The sequence below is a fragment of the Polistes fuscatus genome, unplaced genomic scaffold (genome assembly GCF_010416935.1).
Source record: "Polistes fuscatus isolate 324 unplaced genomic scaffold, CU_Pfus_HIC Scaffold3, whole genome shotgun sequence".
NCBI lineage: Eukaryota > Metazoa > Arthropoda > Insecta > Hymenoptera > Vespidae > Polistes > Polistes fuscatus.
Genome location: NW_025113107.1, coordinates 6,347,950 through 6,366,443, shown reverse-complemented (window position 1 = coordinate 6,366,443; position 18,494 = coordinate 6,347,950). Strand labels below are relative to the sequence as shown.

Below are 18,494 nucleotides of genomic sequence, written 5' to 3'. Positions count from 1 at the left end.
AAATTACAGTCGGCTTGGTAGATTACTTGTGAAAGCGATTGATTCGAAGAAGAAAATGCCGAACGATCGGAACAAGCGTGTCTCAATGTTTCTCTCATGAACTATAACTTAAGATTCTTAACGATTGTTCTGTGAGCTTCGTTGATCTGCGATTAAAAAAAAAGAAAATAGAAAGAAAAATCTCCGGGGAAGAAAGAAAAGAAGAATCGAATAAAGTAACCTTTCCGCTCTGTCGTGTATCTAATAGGAAAGAAGAAAATGGTAAAATAAAAAAGTAAAGAAAAGCAAGTTAGTTATTCCTAATATCCTTTCAAATTTATTCATATATATATAATACCTAGCGTCATTGAAAAGATGATGCAAACCCGTTCCCATTATATTTCCGTTCCACTAAATTCGCTGGTTGCATCGATGAACTTTGCTTGGAATCGTGTGACAATGCATAAGCATGTGTGTCATGTATTGCGAATAAACGTGTTTGATCGGTTATGCGTAGGAAATGAATAATTTCGGTCACTCGACGCTGGAACGTAGCCGATTTTCTGATGCGTTAGTGGGGTTCTCTCGCTTTTCTTATTTCCTCTCAATGATGAGAAATAGAAAGAAATACATGTATGTGTATATATATATATATGTATATATAAATAGAGAAGGGGACAATTACCGATAATCGTGCAGAAAGGACAGCGAGTGTGTAAGAGTAAAAATAAGAGAGAAAGAGAGAGAGAGAGAGAGAGAGAGAGAGAGAGAGAGATAAAGAGAGAAAGAGAGAAAAGATAATGCGCGGTTACAACGCGCATGCTTCCCGCGCAAATCGTGAACCCACGTACTACCTCCTCCTCTTTATCGTCCCTACCCCCACGAGAAATCTCTGCGAAACCAGAACACCCCGGCCAGTATTCGACATCGCGGCAAACACGAGGTGTTTGACAACGCTCGTCATCTCGTACACGTACGTTTTATCGTGTCTCATTCTCTTTCCCTCTTTTTCATTTGTTATTTCACTTTGTATTTCATTCTTCGTCATTTTCTTAACCCTAAAGAAAGTATAGAACACGTTCGTCGATCAATCCTCCACACCTTTCATTGTCACTCATACATTCGTACTTACATCGACACTCATACACGCATAAACTTTTTCTTTCTCTTTTTTCAATCTTCTCCCTATTCGATCACAGTCGGTCGATGAACTTAGGCTTATCACGCTTTGATAGACAATCGGTTTGTATCATTCTGTTCGTAGGTATACTCCTATTTGTAAATATATCTGAAAATTGGTCTATTGTTCGAAAAATTTGAAAAAGAATAAGGTTCATTAATGACGCTTTTCAATACATTCTCGTTTATACGTGCTGTGTGTCTGTATATATATGGGTGTACATGTGTGTAAAAGAAAGAGAGTAAGAGAAAGAGAGAGAGAGAGAGAGAGAGAAGAGAAAGCCAATCAGCGTAAAAATGTTTCATATTATTTATTATTACTCGCTTATTATTATTCGTTCGATTCGATAAGATTTTTTCCTGGCTCTTGAGGGCGTTCGTGACTCATGATAACTATTATCATTCTCCTGGTTTGTCTGATATTGATCATGATTTTATTTAATACGTTGTAAACTCAGAGACACCGTTATTTTTATTTATCTTTTTTTCTTTTTGTATAAAATTATAAATGTATTCTCATTAATCAACTCATAATAAGTAATGACGAGCTTTCTTAGAAACACTAGTCCGAAGTTTTGCTTAAAGCGTAGAAGATTAAATAACTTTTGTCAGTTTACATTACCATCTGACAGTTTCCATTGATAGGAAAAGCAGTCAAACTACGCAGTTTAAACCACACTTTGGTTATACCGATAGACTAAGCACTATGGCAAATTGAGAACGTGATATATATCTTTTGTCCAAGAGAAATAAGCAAAATCGATAAGGAATTCGATTTGAACAAAGTAAAATTGTTCACTTCGATTGGTTTTAATCGGATTGACTAGTTTAATATTGAGTTTGATAATAAAGTAAGTATCTCTCGTCCTTTCGATAATAACCATGTTGTAATTAATTTTCATTTAACAAAGTTGTAATAGTTTGTATTTAACGTATACGTGTTTATTCGTTCAAGATATTTATTTCTTGATTTTTTTATTTTATTTCCCTTCAAAATTACACTACGTTTATTCTTTGTCATTCAACAATTTGAAGGGTTAATTCCCCTTTAGGGAAAATGTTTAGATAGGAGGCTGAAGTTTTATCGACGATGGAGGACAGGAAAGAGAAAATTCGATAACAGGAACGTTTCGTTACGAAGGGTGTCGTACTGGCTTTCGTTTTTTATCTTCTTCCTAACAAAAGTTCGTTCCAGAAAGCATATTCTATTCCTTTTTAAATCGGTTCACAAAAATAGTTTTATGTATATATAAAGAGTGTAATAAAAATACATAACAAAATTTTTGGAATACATTCTTCATACTCTTATAGACAAAAATATATATTATATCAATAGGAGTTTGAAAATATAACATTTTTTGCCGAGTTATAAGATTTTTAAATATGATATTAATGTACTCTAATTGTATATTTATTTGTCGAAGAATTATTATAACATTTCTGCAGATGAAATATTAATAATAATATTTTCCTACTTGTATATAGGATTCACCCAGTTATCTCATTAATTTTCCAACACGGTTGTTTTTATCGTTACGAATGCATCGTTTTAAAGATATTTATTATAATGGAAGAAAAAATTCAGTGGCCACGGTTAAATATATTTGAAGATAATACAACTAGGATCGAATTAATTCAACGAATTTAATTCATTTCGTTATTATTATATAATATTACTATATTATCATTTTATTATACACTATTAAAAAAAAATTGCAAAATAGCAAAAACTATTACTCGCGAAAGCTAAAGCAATTGGAAAAGCGATATTCGGTATTTGTATTATAAAGATATTCGAAATTCCATTATATAAAGTGGAGAAATCAATCATACTTTATAAAATTTTAAATACCTTTGGTATTTTTGTCCTCCAGACAATATTTTTTGTTCAAAGTTGAAAGATTCGTTTTAAAAGGGATTCTTGAAGAAACTTCTTCCTTATATCAAAATAAGTTTTCTATGTTATTTCACGATCTTCTTTTTTTTCTTTTTTTTCTTTATATACAAATCTCATTTGACTTTTATCGAGATCCCCTTTCACAGGTACGACTTCCTTACCGATGAATCCGTTACATCACGAAGGTTAATTCTCAATCGGATTTCTTTATTGATGACGTTAGTGATATGTTCAATAACGTTGTTGTAAATAAGAAATCGTGTTTCTCTCCTATTAAAAATATTTCGTCAGAAGAAAGAATCAATGATACATTGCCAAAATTTCATTCTTATGAATGACTTTTTAAATTAACGATGATTGAGATAAGGCATTGCAAATTTGGCTAGGTTTACGAAAAAAATTCAAATTTCTTTTGAAGACTTACGAATTGAAAACGTTCACACGAATTCGCAGTTGAGCTAAACATAGTTCGGTTTACATAACAAGAAGCACAGTTTCGAATTATGTTTCAGAGTTGTACGGGGAGATGGGTGGGGGAGGGGAGAGCTTGAGAAAAAAATAAAAGAAAAAAGATAGAACAAATGATTGTATTTTTAGTTTTATTTTTTCTTCGATCGTAGACGAATTATTGGACGTGTAATTTCAATTGTTAATAAATAGGAAAAATTTATTTGAATCTTGTTGTGGATAATATTTTTAATGATTCTATTGGTTTCGTTTGTTATTCGTTATTATGAATATTTAAACATTGTGAAGAGTCGAGGATAAAACGTGAGAGACAAAGATTTCTTCGCGAACGTCATGGGATGAAATTCTTCAAGCGTTACGTCATCTCTTCTAACGTGGCAAACCCTAGACATAACCATAAAAGGTCGATCGAATATCCAGTTTTGCTTTCGAATGCATTTCTTATCCTACGACATACGAATTGTGCAATTTTTAAAAGGGATTTCTTTCTCTCTCTCTCTCTCTTCTTTTTCTTTTTCTATTTTGTTTTTTAAATTCTTTTAGTCATATTTCGTATTGAATACGTTTTCCTACATCCTCTAATCAATTTTCTTTTTCCCACGACATTAGGAAATTAAATCTTAACTAGTTTCGTTTTATTATTAATTATTCCACGAAATCGCGTAAAAAAATAAATCGTATTTACTAATAATAAGAAGAAATTATGTTCCTATCGCATGCATACTACGTTGAAAGTTAAAAAATAATAAAAATAATTTCATCTATTTCATGATATTTTTCTATTCGTCTATGTGAAACAAAATATATCCATTGGATGTCATGCATTTTTCTGTATATGTGTATACGCGTGTATCATGGATGTTACACGCGGTTTTATCAACGCAGTATCGATTGTATAATACATATATATATAAGTATATATTTTACAATTTATTAAAAAGAAAAAATGGGCGATAATAACGAGATCACGTTATCAATCACTCGTTATATGGATATATAGGTATGTTCGCCTCGATAAAGAATATATTATATATGCGCTAGTTTTGTTAAATGACACCTTTCTTGTTCGCTTGTTTTACTTAAGGAACTAATTAATAAGCGACAAAATGATTGAAAGAGAGAGAGAGAGAGAGAGAGAAGAGGATAATGTATCATAGATATAATCGTTTTTACCTGTATTGCATTTCTAGCATTACTTTCTTCTTTATATATATGGTTAAGAAGAGAGCTGCTATTTGTTTCGTCAAGGACATCATAAAAATAATACACTCGTGATTTTTCAGTTCAAAGTACGGGGAAGACGAAATATTTTATTTCTTTTATTCTTTTCTCCATTTATACGTCAATCTTTATCCCATTTGAGAACTCGATTCTTCCTTGCACGGTAATTTGGTACAGTAAAGATATTTCTATCATTTTTATAATATGACGTATTCTATCTAAACTCATTTCTATTCTTTACATTTTCTTTTATGTATAGTTATTTACTAAAAATTCATTCGAAATCGTAAAACAAAAAAGAACAAATATTTCTCTTTTGAAGATTTTTCATTCTGCGCGTAACAGAATTCTGCGCGTAACATTGATTAAGGCAAAAAAAGAAATAAAAATGTATATTTTATATATACATGACTATTTATTTTTTAATTAATATTTTTATCAGAAAATATTTTTTGCCTTATTTCACGGAAGATAGCACTTTTTTTTCGTTTACGTTATAGTTTCCTAAACTATGACCAGTAATGATGCATTATGTTACTTTTTTACATTTTTTTGTACACTTGTACAATTTTTACGCAAAATATTTCATTAAATGTTAAGAAAAATATTTTTTAATCTTCAAACGAATTTCATTTACGAAAATAATATAAATTTAAAATGTAAAATAAGCGGAAAATGTTTTTATAATGATATACATATTTTTGGAGTCTTATTTATGTTATAAGAAATTTAAGAAGTTTGAGAATCTCTGCTTTATGGAAACCTGTTGACATAGCTTTAATCGCTGTCTCTCTCTCTCTCTCTCTCTCTCCCCCTTCCTTTTTTTTCTCTTTTTTTCTTTTTCTTTTTTACCCTTTTGCATAGAGTAGAAAGCTTTATAGAAAAGAGATTTACCGTGGAATCTCAACTCGATCGAATAATTTCGCGCAATATATCGGAGGTTATAAAGCTGGGTCAAAGGTAGTAAGAGACAAATCTGGTAATACCTATGTGAATGAACATTCGTTCGATATAACCGCCCTGACACGACATTTTCGCTTTAAAATGAAAACTCGTTACTCCGCTTCAAAACTTAACGGTTTATTTATAATATCGAAAAAAAAAATGTGTTGAAGTAAGTTAAATTGAAAAAAAAGATTTGATTGACGTTATTATACACACGAGAGTATTACTTTTTTCCAATTTTTCAAAATTTTCAACTATAAAAATTTTACCAATTTTTTCTCTTCCTCTATCTCTTTTTCTTGTTCTCCTTGCATTCTCATTCACATCTTCGAATTTATGGGAAAGGTCACGTATGTACGTACATAAGGTGGGAACACGTGGGACGAAAAAATCTCAAAAAGAATCGTCGTTTTAACGTTAAAGTTTTCTTTATCATTTTCGTGTTCTTTTCATCTTTATACGAACAACGTGATTTAGATCCAATATCGAATCGGGGAAACGATATAACGAGTCCGATATACTCGAACATTTCTAAATTTATCGCAGACAATAACTCGTTGTGTTTAGACTATTTTCCTGTCACGTAGAACGCATTTCCCTGTCAATTTTACTCGAGATCGTTCGATAAACGGATAAATATATCAATCGAAATTTACAAGATTTATATTTCCGATAAAATTCTATATATTTATACTTTATTTCTGTGTGTGTGTGTGTTTTTTTTATTCTCGATTACCTATTGACAATTTCTTTATGAGAATTTCATTTTATTTATTATCTTCACATTCGTTTTTTCCTTCTCACCTTGCAGAAGAAATCATTACATGGCATTCGGTTATCGAACAACGAGTTTTTCGAGCGACACTAAATTTCACCAATTATTAACAATCGCATTCCTTCTGTGAAAAGAACGACCTTCGCGATCGGAAGTAGGTAGTTCGCTTGAAAGCTTTATTTCGGAACTCGTAAGAACGGCTCGTTTATGTTTTTATCACAAAGCTTTAAATGAAGCAGCAAAGTTCTTTCTTTACCACGTAGTCCTATTGGTCATACAAGGATGTCTTTATGTCTTTATTGGAAAACCGTAACAATTAAATAAAAAGCTTCATCTATTTTTTATACTCATTTATCTTAATAGCTATATATATATATAGCACAAAATTATAGCTTATTTCTTTCATTAATATCTAATTTTTAAATTACGTTTCTCGTTAAGCTCTTCTAATACATCCATTTTTCGAATGAAAACGTGATAGAAAACTCGATGTCTATTTTAAACCTTTGTCCCATTGAAATTAATTTTTGTAAGGATCGTAAGAGCAAATTGGGATATGGGATTCTTTTTGGTTCTCGCCTCCGGTCTTCCATTTGTCTCTTTAATTCTTTCTTTATCCATCCATTTATCTCTGTCCCGTCTACGTGTTTCGAACAACGCGGAAACCAGCATTTCAATTGTATCATTGCCATTGCGTTTAAGTTTCAAGATAAAGAGATTGTCGAGCCAACCGAGCAGTATCCCCGGGACCAACCTAATTAGTTTCATTTGGATAAGTTGGTACTTGTCCCAGTTTAAAGTGCTACGACGTTAGAGTGAGTGAGATCACGAGAAAATTACTCTACGTCGTTTCTCTACTCATGACGTGTTTTCAATGCCGAGAATCTTCTTACGACATTCTCTCAACTTATTACGCGAGATATAGAAAGAAGATAAATACAGAATTTTCATATAACAATCATAGAAATCGATTGCATATACGTACTCAAGATCTGACTGAAATAATGAAACAAAACTTCCTTATACGTAGACAAGAAACATAGATTACATCAACGTGAATCTGGACATATTTTGTTTTCCAGTTATGAGACTTTTAAGAATGATCTTATTGTTAATTTACTTTAATTATTTTCATTTGTTAAAATAACGATACTCTCTTTCCTCGTATAAAATATTCCAAGTGTGTTTATGTCTCAGTTTATCCGTTTATCAAATTTGGAAAATACTTCAAAATTTCTGACGCAACGTACCTAATTATAATTGTTAGTATATAGTAATTCATTTGGTAATGTTAAAGATATTTAATATGATTGAAAGTTTACATGCAAAGATGATTACATATTTATATCTAATATAATTATTCAATCTGACATCAGATTGAATTCTAGCAAATGAAATAAACGTAATTTGAGTACGTTAAGATAATATTTGAAAATTGAATAACTCAATAATAAAGTATATCGGGTCTATATTGATGTAACCTATTTTTCTTTTTTGACAATGAATTCTTGGATTCATTTAAGAAGTTTAGCCGCGGTATTTTTGTTACACCTTATATGCACGCGGAAAAAATTTCTATCGGTATGAATGTATCATAATCATTCGTTCAATAGTTTCACATTTACGTTTTACCTCATAAAGGTATCTCATTTTCCGTAGTTATTTCCTTAACACCCACGTTATTTTGTAATAATTGAGATCCATCGTGATTGCGATCTTCGTGTCAAACGATTACACATATGACGACGAAACGAACGTTCGCTTCATTCGTTTCGATTCAAAAGACAAGCTGGTATTATCCAATAGGGTAACCTTGTACGTAAGCCGCATCGTTACGTTACACAGTAACCACGTCTGTGTATTTCCCTACCTGAAAGGAATTCAAATTTCCGAATTAAATTCTAATGGCGAACGTGAAGTCGATCATAGTTATTATAGAAACATCCATTTTCTATTCCTTTCATCCCTTTCACCTCTTTTTTTAAAAAAAAAAACGAATTTGCAGTATTTAACTAAAAGTGAAAACGAGGAGAGGAACCATCGTTTGTGATCATCGTGCAACATAGAACTAAAAACAATATATTATTAAAATTGACACGCGGAATACAGCACACATATACGCAGATATAGAATGAGTAAGAGAGAGAAAATAAGAAAAAAGTAAAAGAAGGTCGCCCTTGAATGAGGAAAGTGCTGATCGATAAGGAAAACCTTCACCTACAATTTGTATCGATTATTATACACTCTTCTCTCTTTTTCTCTTCTATTAAACGAAATTAAAGAAAGATCGATGGGATGATTTTCGAAGAAAATAATAATAATAAAAAAATTAAAAAGGAAAAACAAAAGGCACGGAATCATTATTGTATAGAAGGGATTAATATCGTGGAAAAAATGATCAGGGAGATAAAAAATAAACGAGGGATGTTGGTTGTTGATCATTGGTAATGGGAAATCTGGAACAAGAGGAAAATTTTATTCCAACGAAGAAGAAGAAGAGAAAGAGGAAAAAGGGGAGGAGGAGAAGGAGGAGGAGTAAGGTTGGAGGAAAGAAAGAAGTTAAAGAAGTTTCGGCCTAAAAATGTCCGGTTCAAGTGGTGGCATGATTGACTTCCCGGGTACTACGGGAGGTTTGAAAAGATGTGGAGGTGGTATGAGTTCACCATCTTTGGGGGCGGGCAATGCAATTGGGGGGGTAGCTGGCGGTGGCCTCCCAAGGACCTTGTCAACCTCAGCCCTTAGACTTCGACCGCAAAGGAGGGCAGTATTCTGGGAACAATGTTTCGAGACACCTTCCAAAAGGGATTTGTAAGTTATTCAAGTCAAACCTCGAATATACAATATATAACAATATATTGTTTTTCTTTTTTTTATTAAACATTTTTTGTCCCTTTTTTTATGAGAGATACAGAAAAGGCAAATCACAGAACTGTCTTTCTTAACAAAATTATTTCGAGTTTTTAGGTAAAGGGTATTAAACGTAAATAAGATAATTAATGTTATTTGAAATATCAATGAGTATGTAAATTCATTTAACTCTTTAATCGTCTTATCCTAAATCAAGCTCGACTGATTTTAAATATCGTAAATTTTCAATAATTAGCAATAGTTTTATTTTTCATTGTGCTTTATTATTGCTATATATATTTTATTATTTACAAGAAGATATTTAAAACGCGTAGTTCCATATTATTTATAATGAAATCTATTAAAGTTCAGTCTATATACTTTAAATCACTGTATAATTAGGTCTGTTTAATTTCAAGGCTTACACGAAAACTGTTTTCTCAATTCAATGAAATCTTTAATAGAGTTTCAGAGCTAGTATCTCATGGCACTATTTCAAAAATAAAACGTTTAAAACAAATCTTTGCCAAATCATAGTTACATACTTAATCGTCTGTTAATGTTCGTTAATATTGTTTTGTCGAGCAAATCATCGAATGCGATTTCTTGCAATATGAATATGACATGAACAAATTCGTGAAATAAATCATTCTATCTATCTATCTATTTATCTATCTATCTATTTGTCTATCTATCCATCCGTTTCTCTCTCTCTCTCTCTCTCTCTCTCTTTCTCTTTCTCTCTTTTTCTGTGGGTTGTCCTTTTTGGAGGATAGCCAGATGTTCATTTTGTGCTTTTCATTTACGAAACGAATTATGTTGGCGTTCCCTTCTCTATGACCCCTAGCATGTTAAGCGAATCGTTCGATATGTAGTGCTTGAATCTCGAACAGGAATAAACAAGATCGTTGGGCATTAGATCAACGATGAATGGAGACTAATGAAAGTAGAGCTTTACGAAAGGATAGATAATATATAGACAGATATTAGTAACTATATATATATATATAGACTTGTGTGCAAATATATACGAATGGTTTATTGAAAAAAATGAAGAAAAATTGGACCGTTAAAAAGTGCATATGTATATCGAGAATTATAAGCTAGGACGTAATGAAATTTTATAGTTTTAACCGTTTGTTCTCGAGCGAAGCTACAAAATATTGTTTTTCCTAAATTTCAAGATAGATTATTATCTTTTGTGTGATAATTTACTATTTAAGGTTTTAACTTGTCCGTTCGTTTTTTTGTTTACATTTATCAAAAGCTTTATTTGCTAGTATTACCTGTTATACGATTGTATAATAATAAAATTGATACGGCAATCGGTTTATTTCATTGTTAACTTGATATCGGCATGACATTTCCAACCTCGTGGGTCGTTCGTGGCAAGATTTATCTTTGGTCTCTTGGAAAATAAGAAATTGTTATATACATTCTTTGGATTGGTAAATTATGGATTATGTTATATAGTATGTATATATGTAAAGTTACGAATACGATCGAAAGATTTTTCGTTTGTTTCATCGACTATCGAGACAGTAATTTATAATAGTTTTTATCCGGAATTTATTTTTCACATACATGGTAAAATAAAATTCAAAAAAACCATATCACTGCTCGTCTTATGAAAAATTCATTCTAATCCAACGACCAAAGTGTCGAGCTTTCTTTCGAGAGTATGCAATTTTGTTATATTATATATATGCGAGAATTTAGAAAGAACTTAAAGGAAATCGAATTCGTACGTGGTAGAAATATCGATACCTTTTTTTCTTTATATTATTTCTTTTTGAAATATAGAACTGAATATTCACGGTTCACGTAATTCTCTATTTCTTTTTTTTTTCTCTATCTTTATCTCTTCAGAATAAATGAACTCACCTTTCTATTATTTGCAATTTTTCGTTCGTTTTCTTTGTGACCATTAAAAGAAGGATATCCGATCAGATATTACGTGGAACAATTTCTTATCATTATTCGTCTTTTTGCGTCGTTTCAAGTTTCCTATTGTTCGTTCAATAAAGAAAATTGTTTGCTAAGAGAAGATATGCTGATATGATTCAAATTTTTTCTTTTCTTTTCCTTCTTTTTATTTTTTTTTTTTTAATCTTTTTTCGATGGGTTAAGTTTGTTTGTTTGTAAGAATAATTGACAGCTAGAAAATAAAATCGATTTGATTTGAATTCGATGAAGTATTTGATGGATTGTTCTAATCGAACGAATAAATTGATCAAATTGTTTATTCTACTCGAAGATGTTCAGCAATTTAATAATATGAAGTAATTATAAAGACCGTTAAAATTCCTAATATGATTCATACGCGTGAGTAGTTAAACTAAAAGTCAAGTCAAGTGGAACATCGTACAAATCGCTTAACATCACTCGAGCTTTAGGCCAGTCAACGCGGGCCAAACCCGGAACTTTTCTTGTTTATGCTTCAAAATTTGACCTAAGGGTAAGTTGACGACGCTGAATCGAATGGTGCTAATTATAATAAAATCAGCAACCGGCATCTTGGGGAAAAAGGGTAAAAAAGGGTAAAATATAGCCTTATCTTAGAATCTAGGCATTTAATCGAAAAAAGTTTCAAACAAAAGTTGTAGAGAATTAAAATATACATAAAAAATGTTCTATGAGTTATCTTCGTATTTTCAAAAATAAGCGAATAAAATTGGATTGAAGATGGGAACAAAATTTTAAGAGTGGGAGAAGGCAAGCTTATCCCTCCGTCGCGTTTTACACGCGAGCGAGCTAGTATGCGTGCGAGCGTCCGTGTGCACTAATACACAAATGAAAGATCTTCGGCAATCTTCGGGACTCTCGGTCTTGAATGCATGTGCGAGTGAGAGAACAAACCAATATTTCTCTCTTTTTATTTATCATGCGATAACGAGTATTATTGTCCTTGGCCATCGATTGTTGAGCCTTCTAATATTTCTCTTTTTATATTTTTTCTTTCGGTAGCGAGAATTTTACGTCTTGGCCATCGAGCATCGAGCGTTTTGTATACGAGTGCGAGTGAGAAAGAAAACCGATATTTCTCTCTTTCTATTTTTTCTTTCGGTAGCGAGAATTTTTCGTTTTGGCCATTGTGCGTCGAGCGTTCTATATATCTATATATATCGGCGTATAAGCGCGGCACTTTTAAATCGAATCTTGATGCTTATGGCACGCCGTTTCTTTATTTATTGTCAAAAATAATGAACCTTGAATAAAAGAAAAAAAATAATTCATTTTAACAGAAACTATTATTATTTAGTTGAGAGTAACAATAATGAATTAATTTTGTGTCTCGCCATAAAATTAATTAGAATAATTAATTGATATAAATTCTTTGCCTCACAAAAATTTATTTGTATATCAAATTGAATACGTATTCTCTTTAAGACGAAATTTAAAATTTAAATATTTTTCCTATTAAATTATGTATTTTATAAAATTTTAAATTACTGACTTTTTGTCTCGTAAAAATTTATTAGTTTATCAAATTAAATACATATTTGAAAAAGAAGAATTTTATAACCACACATAAAATTAATTCAAGATATATATGAAAGGATATTCTAAAAACGTGGAATTTATTTTTTGTTCATACATAATTTTAATTCATTTTTATTATGTTATAAGAAAACAGTAATGCATTCTGATTCATCTTCGAGGTCTTAAGAATTGTACGAAAAAATTGAGCAATTATCAAGTGGTGCGTTAGCGTAAGTAGTAACGTCTTCGCTTCTCGCGCTGGGTATTTAACGTTCGATTCTTTGTGGGGGAAATATTTTTTTTATAAGTTTTTCTATCCTTAGGTTATATAAATTGTTATAAATTTCCTAATTTCTAATTATATATAGAAAAAAATTAAAATTATTACAAAAAAATTAGAAGCAATGAATTTTTTTACATCCTGTACAAATAAAGGAAGTTTATTACTTAAATTACAAATTCATCCTGTAAATATCATCCTAAAAAATGTATCGTTTCGGCACGTTAAAAATTAATTTTTGTTATTTATTGGATATTATTTATTTACAATTGGTAATTTTATTACTCGCGTAATAATGTTGATTTCCTAATAAAATTTATATCGTTAGTGCAAAATTTGAAAAAAATCTGAGGTGAGACTCACTGATCGTCTCCTTGTTAAGGATAGAAAAACTTATAAAAAAAATAATTCCCCCGCGAAGAATCGAACGTTAACACCCAGCGCGAGAAGCGAAGACGTTACTACTTACGCTAACGCACCACTTGGTAATTGTCAATTTTTTCGTACGATTCTTAAGACTTCGAAGATGAATCAGAATGCATTACTGTTTTCTTATAACATAATAAAAATGAATTAAAATTATGTATGAACAAAAAATAAATTCCACGTTTTTAGAATATCCTTTCATATATATCTTGAATTAATTTTATGTGTGGTTATAAAATTCTTCTTTTTCAAATATGTATTTAATTTGATAAACTAATAAATTTTTACGAGACAAAAGTCAGTAATTTAAAATTTTATAAAATACATAATTTAATAGGAAAAATATTTAAATTTTAAATTTCGTCTTAAAGAGAATACGTATTCAATTTGATATACAAATAAATTTTTGTGAGGCAAAGAATTTATATCAATTAATTATTCTAATTAATTTTATGGCGAGACACAAAATTAATTCATTATTTTACTCTCAACTAAATAATAATAGTTTCTATTAAAATGAATTATTTTTTTTTTATCAAGGTTCATTATTTTTGACAATAAATAAAGAAACGGCGTGCCATAAGCATCAAGATTCGATTTAAAAGTGCCGCGCTTATACGCCGATATATATAGATATATAGAACGCTCGACGCACATGGCCAAAACGAAAAATTCTCGCTACCGAAAGAAAAAATAGAAAGAGAGAAATATCGGTTTTCTTTCTCACTCGCACTCGTATACAAAACGCTCGATGCTCGATGGCCAAGACGTAAAATTCTCGCTACCGAAAGAAAAAATATAAAAAGAGAAATATAGAAGGCTCAACAATCGATGGCCAAGGACAATAATACTCGTTATCGCATGATAAATAAAAAGAGAGAAATATTGGTTTGTTCTCTCACTCGCACATGCATTCAAGACCGAGAGTCCCGAAGATTGCCGAAGATCTTCGTTTGTGTATTAGTGCACACGGACGCTCGCACGCATACTAGCTCGCTCGCGTGTAAAACGCGACGGAGGGATAAGCTTGCCTTCTCCCACTCTTAAAATTTTGTTCCCATCTTCAATCCAATTTTATGCGCTTATTTTTGAAAATACGAAGATAACTCATAGAACATTTTTTATGTATATTTTAATTCTCTACAACTTTTGTTTGAAACTTTTTTCGATTAAATGCCTAGATTCTAAGATAAGGCTATATTTTACCCTTTTTTACCCTTTTTCCCCAAGATGCCGGTTGCTGATTTTATATATTAGCACCATTCGATTCAGCGTCGTCAACTTACCCTTAGGTCAAATTTTGAAGCATAAACAAGAAAAGTTCCGGGTTTGGCCCGCGTTGACTGGCCTAACTTGTTTAGTTCGTTCTAACTGTTATCTTGAGAGAACGACGTATTCTTTGTACTTTGTATTTTATTTATATTCTTTTATAGTCTCAACTTATACCAGTTATTAGATTTAAATAGGAACATTAGTAGATTTAAAACCGAAAAATTCCAAAATATAGTTTTAATAAATTAATAATATTAATGTAAGACATATTTGATATAAGACGCCATTAACATTTATATATACATACAACAACATATTTCACTCACACAGTTGATATAGTTCGATAAAACAACTTTTGTCATAATTTTTATTATTATTGTATACTGTATAAAATAATATAATTGACAGAAGAAAAATAGAAAATTCTTAATTATTTTGGATTCGTGTGGGAAGGTAAAAGATGAAAGAAAAAGTAAAAAAATTAATTGATAGATGAACTTGTAGAAAAGGTTGAATGTTATGAACGAGAAACATATACATTTTGTTCAAGCTTGGCTTTTAGTTGGCGAGGTGACCCAGTTGGGAATGTTAGTACTCTCTCTCTCTCTCTCTCTCTCTCTTTCTCTTTCTCTTTCTCTTTCTCTTTCTTTTTCCCTCATATAGATGCATACTTGCAGCTGTATATCCCTCCCTATTTCTCTCTACTTCTTTTTTCTGTAGGAGTTAGAGGTGTGTCATATTGATCGAGGAAATTAACTATTACGACAACCACTTGCTACCGGGTCGAATATGAAAGAAAGTATTTAGTGAGACGTCACATGGTTGAAGTACACGCAAGAAGAACGTCACATAGGGGAATAGTTCGAGAATATTTCACTCGATTAAAGGGAAATTGAAAATTTGTCGTTATCTGAACGACTTCTTGATCTATTAGATATATATTCTTTCCTTTGCGATATTTATTCTCAAAATCTTTATTCTCAAAATCTCAAGTCTCAAAATCTTTATTTATGCATGTAACATCTTCGTGAACGTGTACATGATAATATTAAATAAGACAAGTTAATACAATTTAGTATATTAATTATTTATATCACGTAATTTATTATACGCAATGTTATTATTTATTTTCCCCTTTTCTTTTTCTTTTTTATTTATTTTATCTTTAATAATTCTCCAGGAAGTATAATAGTTACTTTAATGACTTTACACAGTAAGATAAATATTGACGCGAGTTTGAGTTTCTAGGATTATTGAAGCTGTGCTTTTGAAAGATCCTCGTTAAGATTCATCAAGAAACAATGTAGATACATTAAACGGGAATGACATATGATTTTTTTGTCACGATTATTATTAATATTGATTCTTTTATATATACAAGAATTATTCTAATTCAGAACAATATACTGTTTGTAAATTATTTAAGTGACCAAGGATATCCAAATAAATTGTTAATTATATTGACTTGAAAAATTGACCAATGGTGCATTGCAACCTTTTTATAATTTTAATTTTCGATAGTATATAATTAAACTAAGAGATCATTAAATAGATTTAAAAATATTTACATATATTTATTTAAGTTTATTTTAGTATAAAAATAAATTTATATTGCGAAAAAATAAAAAAAAGATTTTTAAATTAGGAAAAAAAATAGAAAGAAATGTCGGCTCACCAGGCGAAGCTCGAAATTAAGTTCAGAATGAACCAAAGTTTAAAAGGAAAAATTAAAAAATACCAGAATTTGAAAAATTTGATTTTTTTTCCAAAAAAACGAAATTTCTCAATGAATTTGACTTCAAATATTTTTTTAATATCATTTTTCGAAAAGTACATCTAAAAAAAAATAAAAAACGTCCCGATAAGTCAATTTTTGACAAAGTTACGGCTATTTGAAAAAAAGCCATTTTTTGAAAAATTTATAATTTTGTTAGATTGGGTACAAAAATCAGAAAAAATTCTCAGAAAGGTTTTCAATGGGGTAGAAAATGATAAAAAAGTTTCAGTCAAATCGAAAGGGGTCGAGGTCAATAGTGGTCGATTTGACGTGGAATGCCCTATAAATATATATATATATATGTTTTTCATCGAACCTTTACGTCCCACGTACGCTTATGTTTCAAAGAGATGAGAAATCTAGCAATTATGAACGGTAAACTATAACGGAAAAAGCTACACTACGTTCCCTGATAATTCCAAACTTATAGCCAATTAGCGAAAACAGACTAATTAATTATTAAACGAATAATGTATGTTATGGCAGGTTCAATTTTGAAATCTGATTTACATGCTGTAGAAAATAATATAACAGTTGATAATAATGCGCGTACTTGTTTCTTTTTGTCTTTGTTTCTCTCTTCCATAACCTTTGACTTTTCAAGAATTTTCCCGTGATCTTAATGAACAAATATGTAGATTTAAATTATAGCACGTTGTTGTACCAGGAATATTTATTTAATTAATTAAATTAATTTTTATCTATAAAACAAATTATGGAACATTATGAAAGATTTTTATTTTTAACATTTATATAAATAAAGATTCGCAAAGTAATATCTCGATATTGCAATCGCGTATTATACAGTTTGTTATTATTTTTTATCTTTTTTACCTTGTGTAAAATATAAGATTTAAGAAACAGAGAAATAGATGTAACAATATATTACACATTCCATTTTTTGTGTGTGTAAATAATCAATAACACTTGAGCACAATATTCCTGGAACGGACAACTTACGTTGTTTTTGCACATGGTCATAGTATTTAATTGAATAACAACTTGTCAGCATTATAATATTAATATTAAACTTTCTCAAGGTCATAATTTCGTCTTTCTACGACCATCCGATTAGATTTGTAAAAATATTAAAACGCAGCAATATACGTATTTTTTTTTTTTTTTTAAGAAATACGCTATACGTGCTTTTTCTTGAATTTTGCTATTTGAATAGCGAATAATTTTCTGAATAGGTTTTCGAGATAATGCATTTTCTCGGAACGGAGAAAAGTCTATTTGTATAACTGTAAAAAAAAAGAAAAAGAAAAAGAAAAATAGGAGAAAACAGAGAGATGGAAAAAACAAAAAAGATACGTGACAGAAAAAGGAAAAGAAAATTCGAGAAAAAGTAAAATAAAATTTTATTTCCGTCCCGAAAATAGTATAGTAAAATTGTATCTATTCCCATCTCGCCATTTTGCATTCATTCCCACGCAAATAACGGAAAAGTCATGCTGCGGATTGCAAGTAGTAAACGAAGAATGACGACGAAGACGACGACAACGACGATGAGCTCGACTTGTTTAGAATAATAACGTGATCCATCCGGTTCTGGTCCCTTTAAGGCATCAATTTGGTATGCTGATGTTTAATTTAACTCGAACTTCTGCGTTTCATTTTGAGAAAACGTAAATTTTCTTTACCACTCTTAATACGTTAAATTTATGAATGAAATTTGTATTTTACACTAATAGAACACATGCCACGCGTTTCTCTTCAACGATTTCAATTTATAATCTTTAAAAGACGTTTATTTTAATAATCGTACGAGCAAAATAAATGGCGGATACGTAAATACGTGTTTCTTCTCACTTCGAACGATAATAATTATACACTTTGATTCAATCAAATCGAATAAATATTTTGAATTTTACAAAATTTCTCCGTGACATTTCAACGTGCAGATCGTCATTTAAACTTTCGTTGAAATGAAAAAAGTTGGGAG

The 18,494-nt window shown here is 30.5% G+C and overlaps 1 protein-coding gene and 1 long non-coding RNA gene across 17 annotated transcripts in view; both read left to right on the top strand.

The window, feature by feature from the left end:
* LOC122519564 (cAMP-specific 3',5'-cyclic phosphodiesterase, isoforms N/G) overlaps positions 1-18,494 on the top strand; it is a 328,446-nt gene that overhangs the window by 270,819 nt on the left and 39,133 nt on the right. The window contains exons 1-2 of one of the 16 annotated variants that reach the window (XM_043639108.1): positions 854-952; positions 8,470-9,272. The exons of 14 other annotated variants lie outside the window; for them this stretch is intronic. In XM_043639108.1, the coding sequence (XP_043495043.1) occupies positions 9,046-9,272 (227 nt within the window). In that variant the 5' untranslated portion in view covers positions 854-952; positions 8,470-9,045. Of the gene's footprint in view, positions 1-853; positions 953-8,175; positions 8,280-8,469; positions 9,273-18,494 lie in introns of those variants that run through there. One more of the 16 variants, XM_043639109.1, reaches the window with a different exon arrangement.
* Positions 1,804-2,253, top strand: LOC122519572. The gene is made up of 2 exons (XR_006304322.1): positions 1,804-2,009; positions 2,211-2,253. It is a non-coding gene; the product is annotated as an uncharacterized LOC122519572 (long non-coding RNA).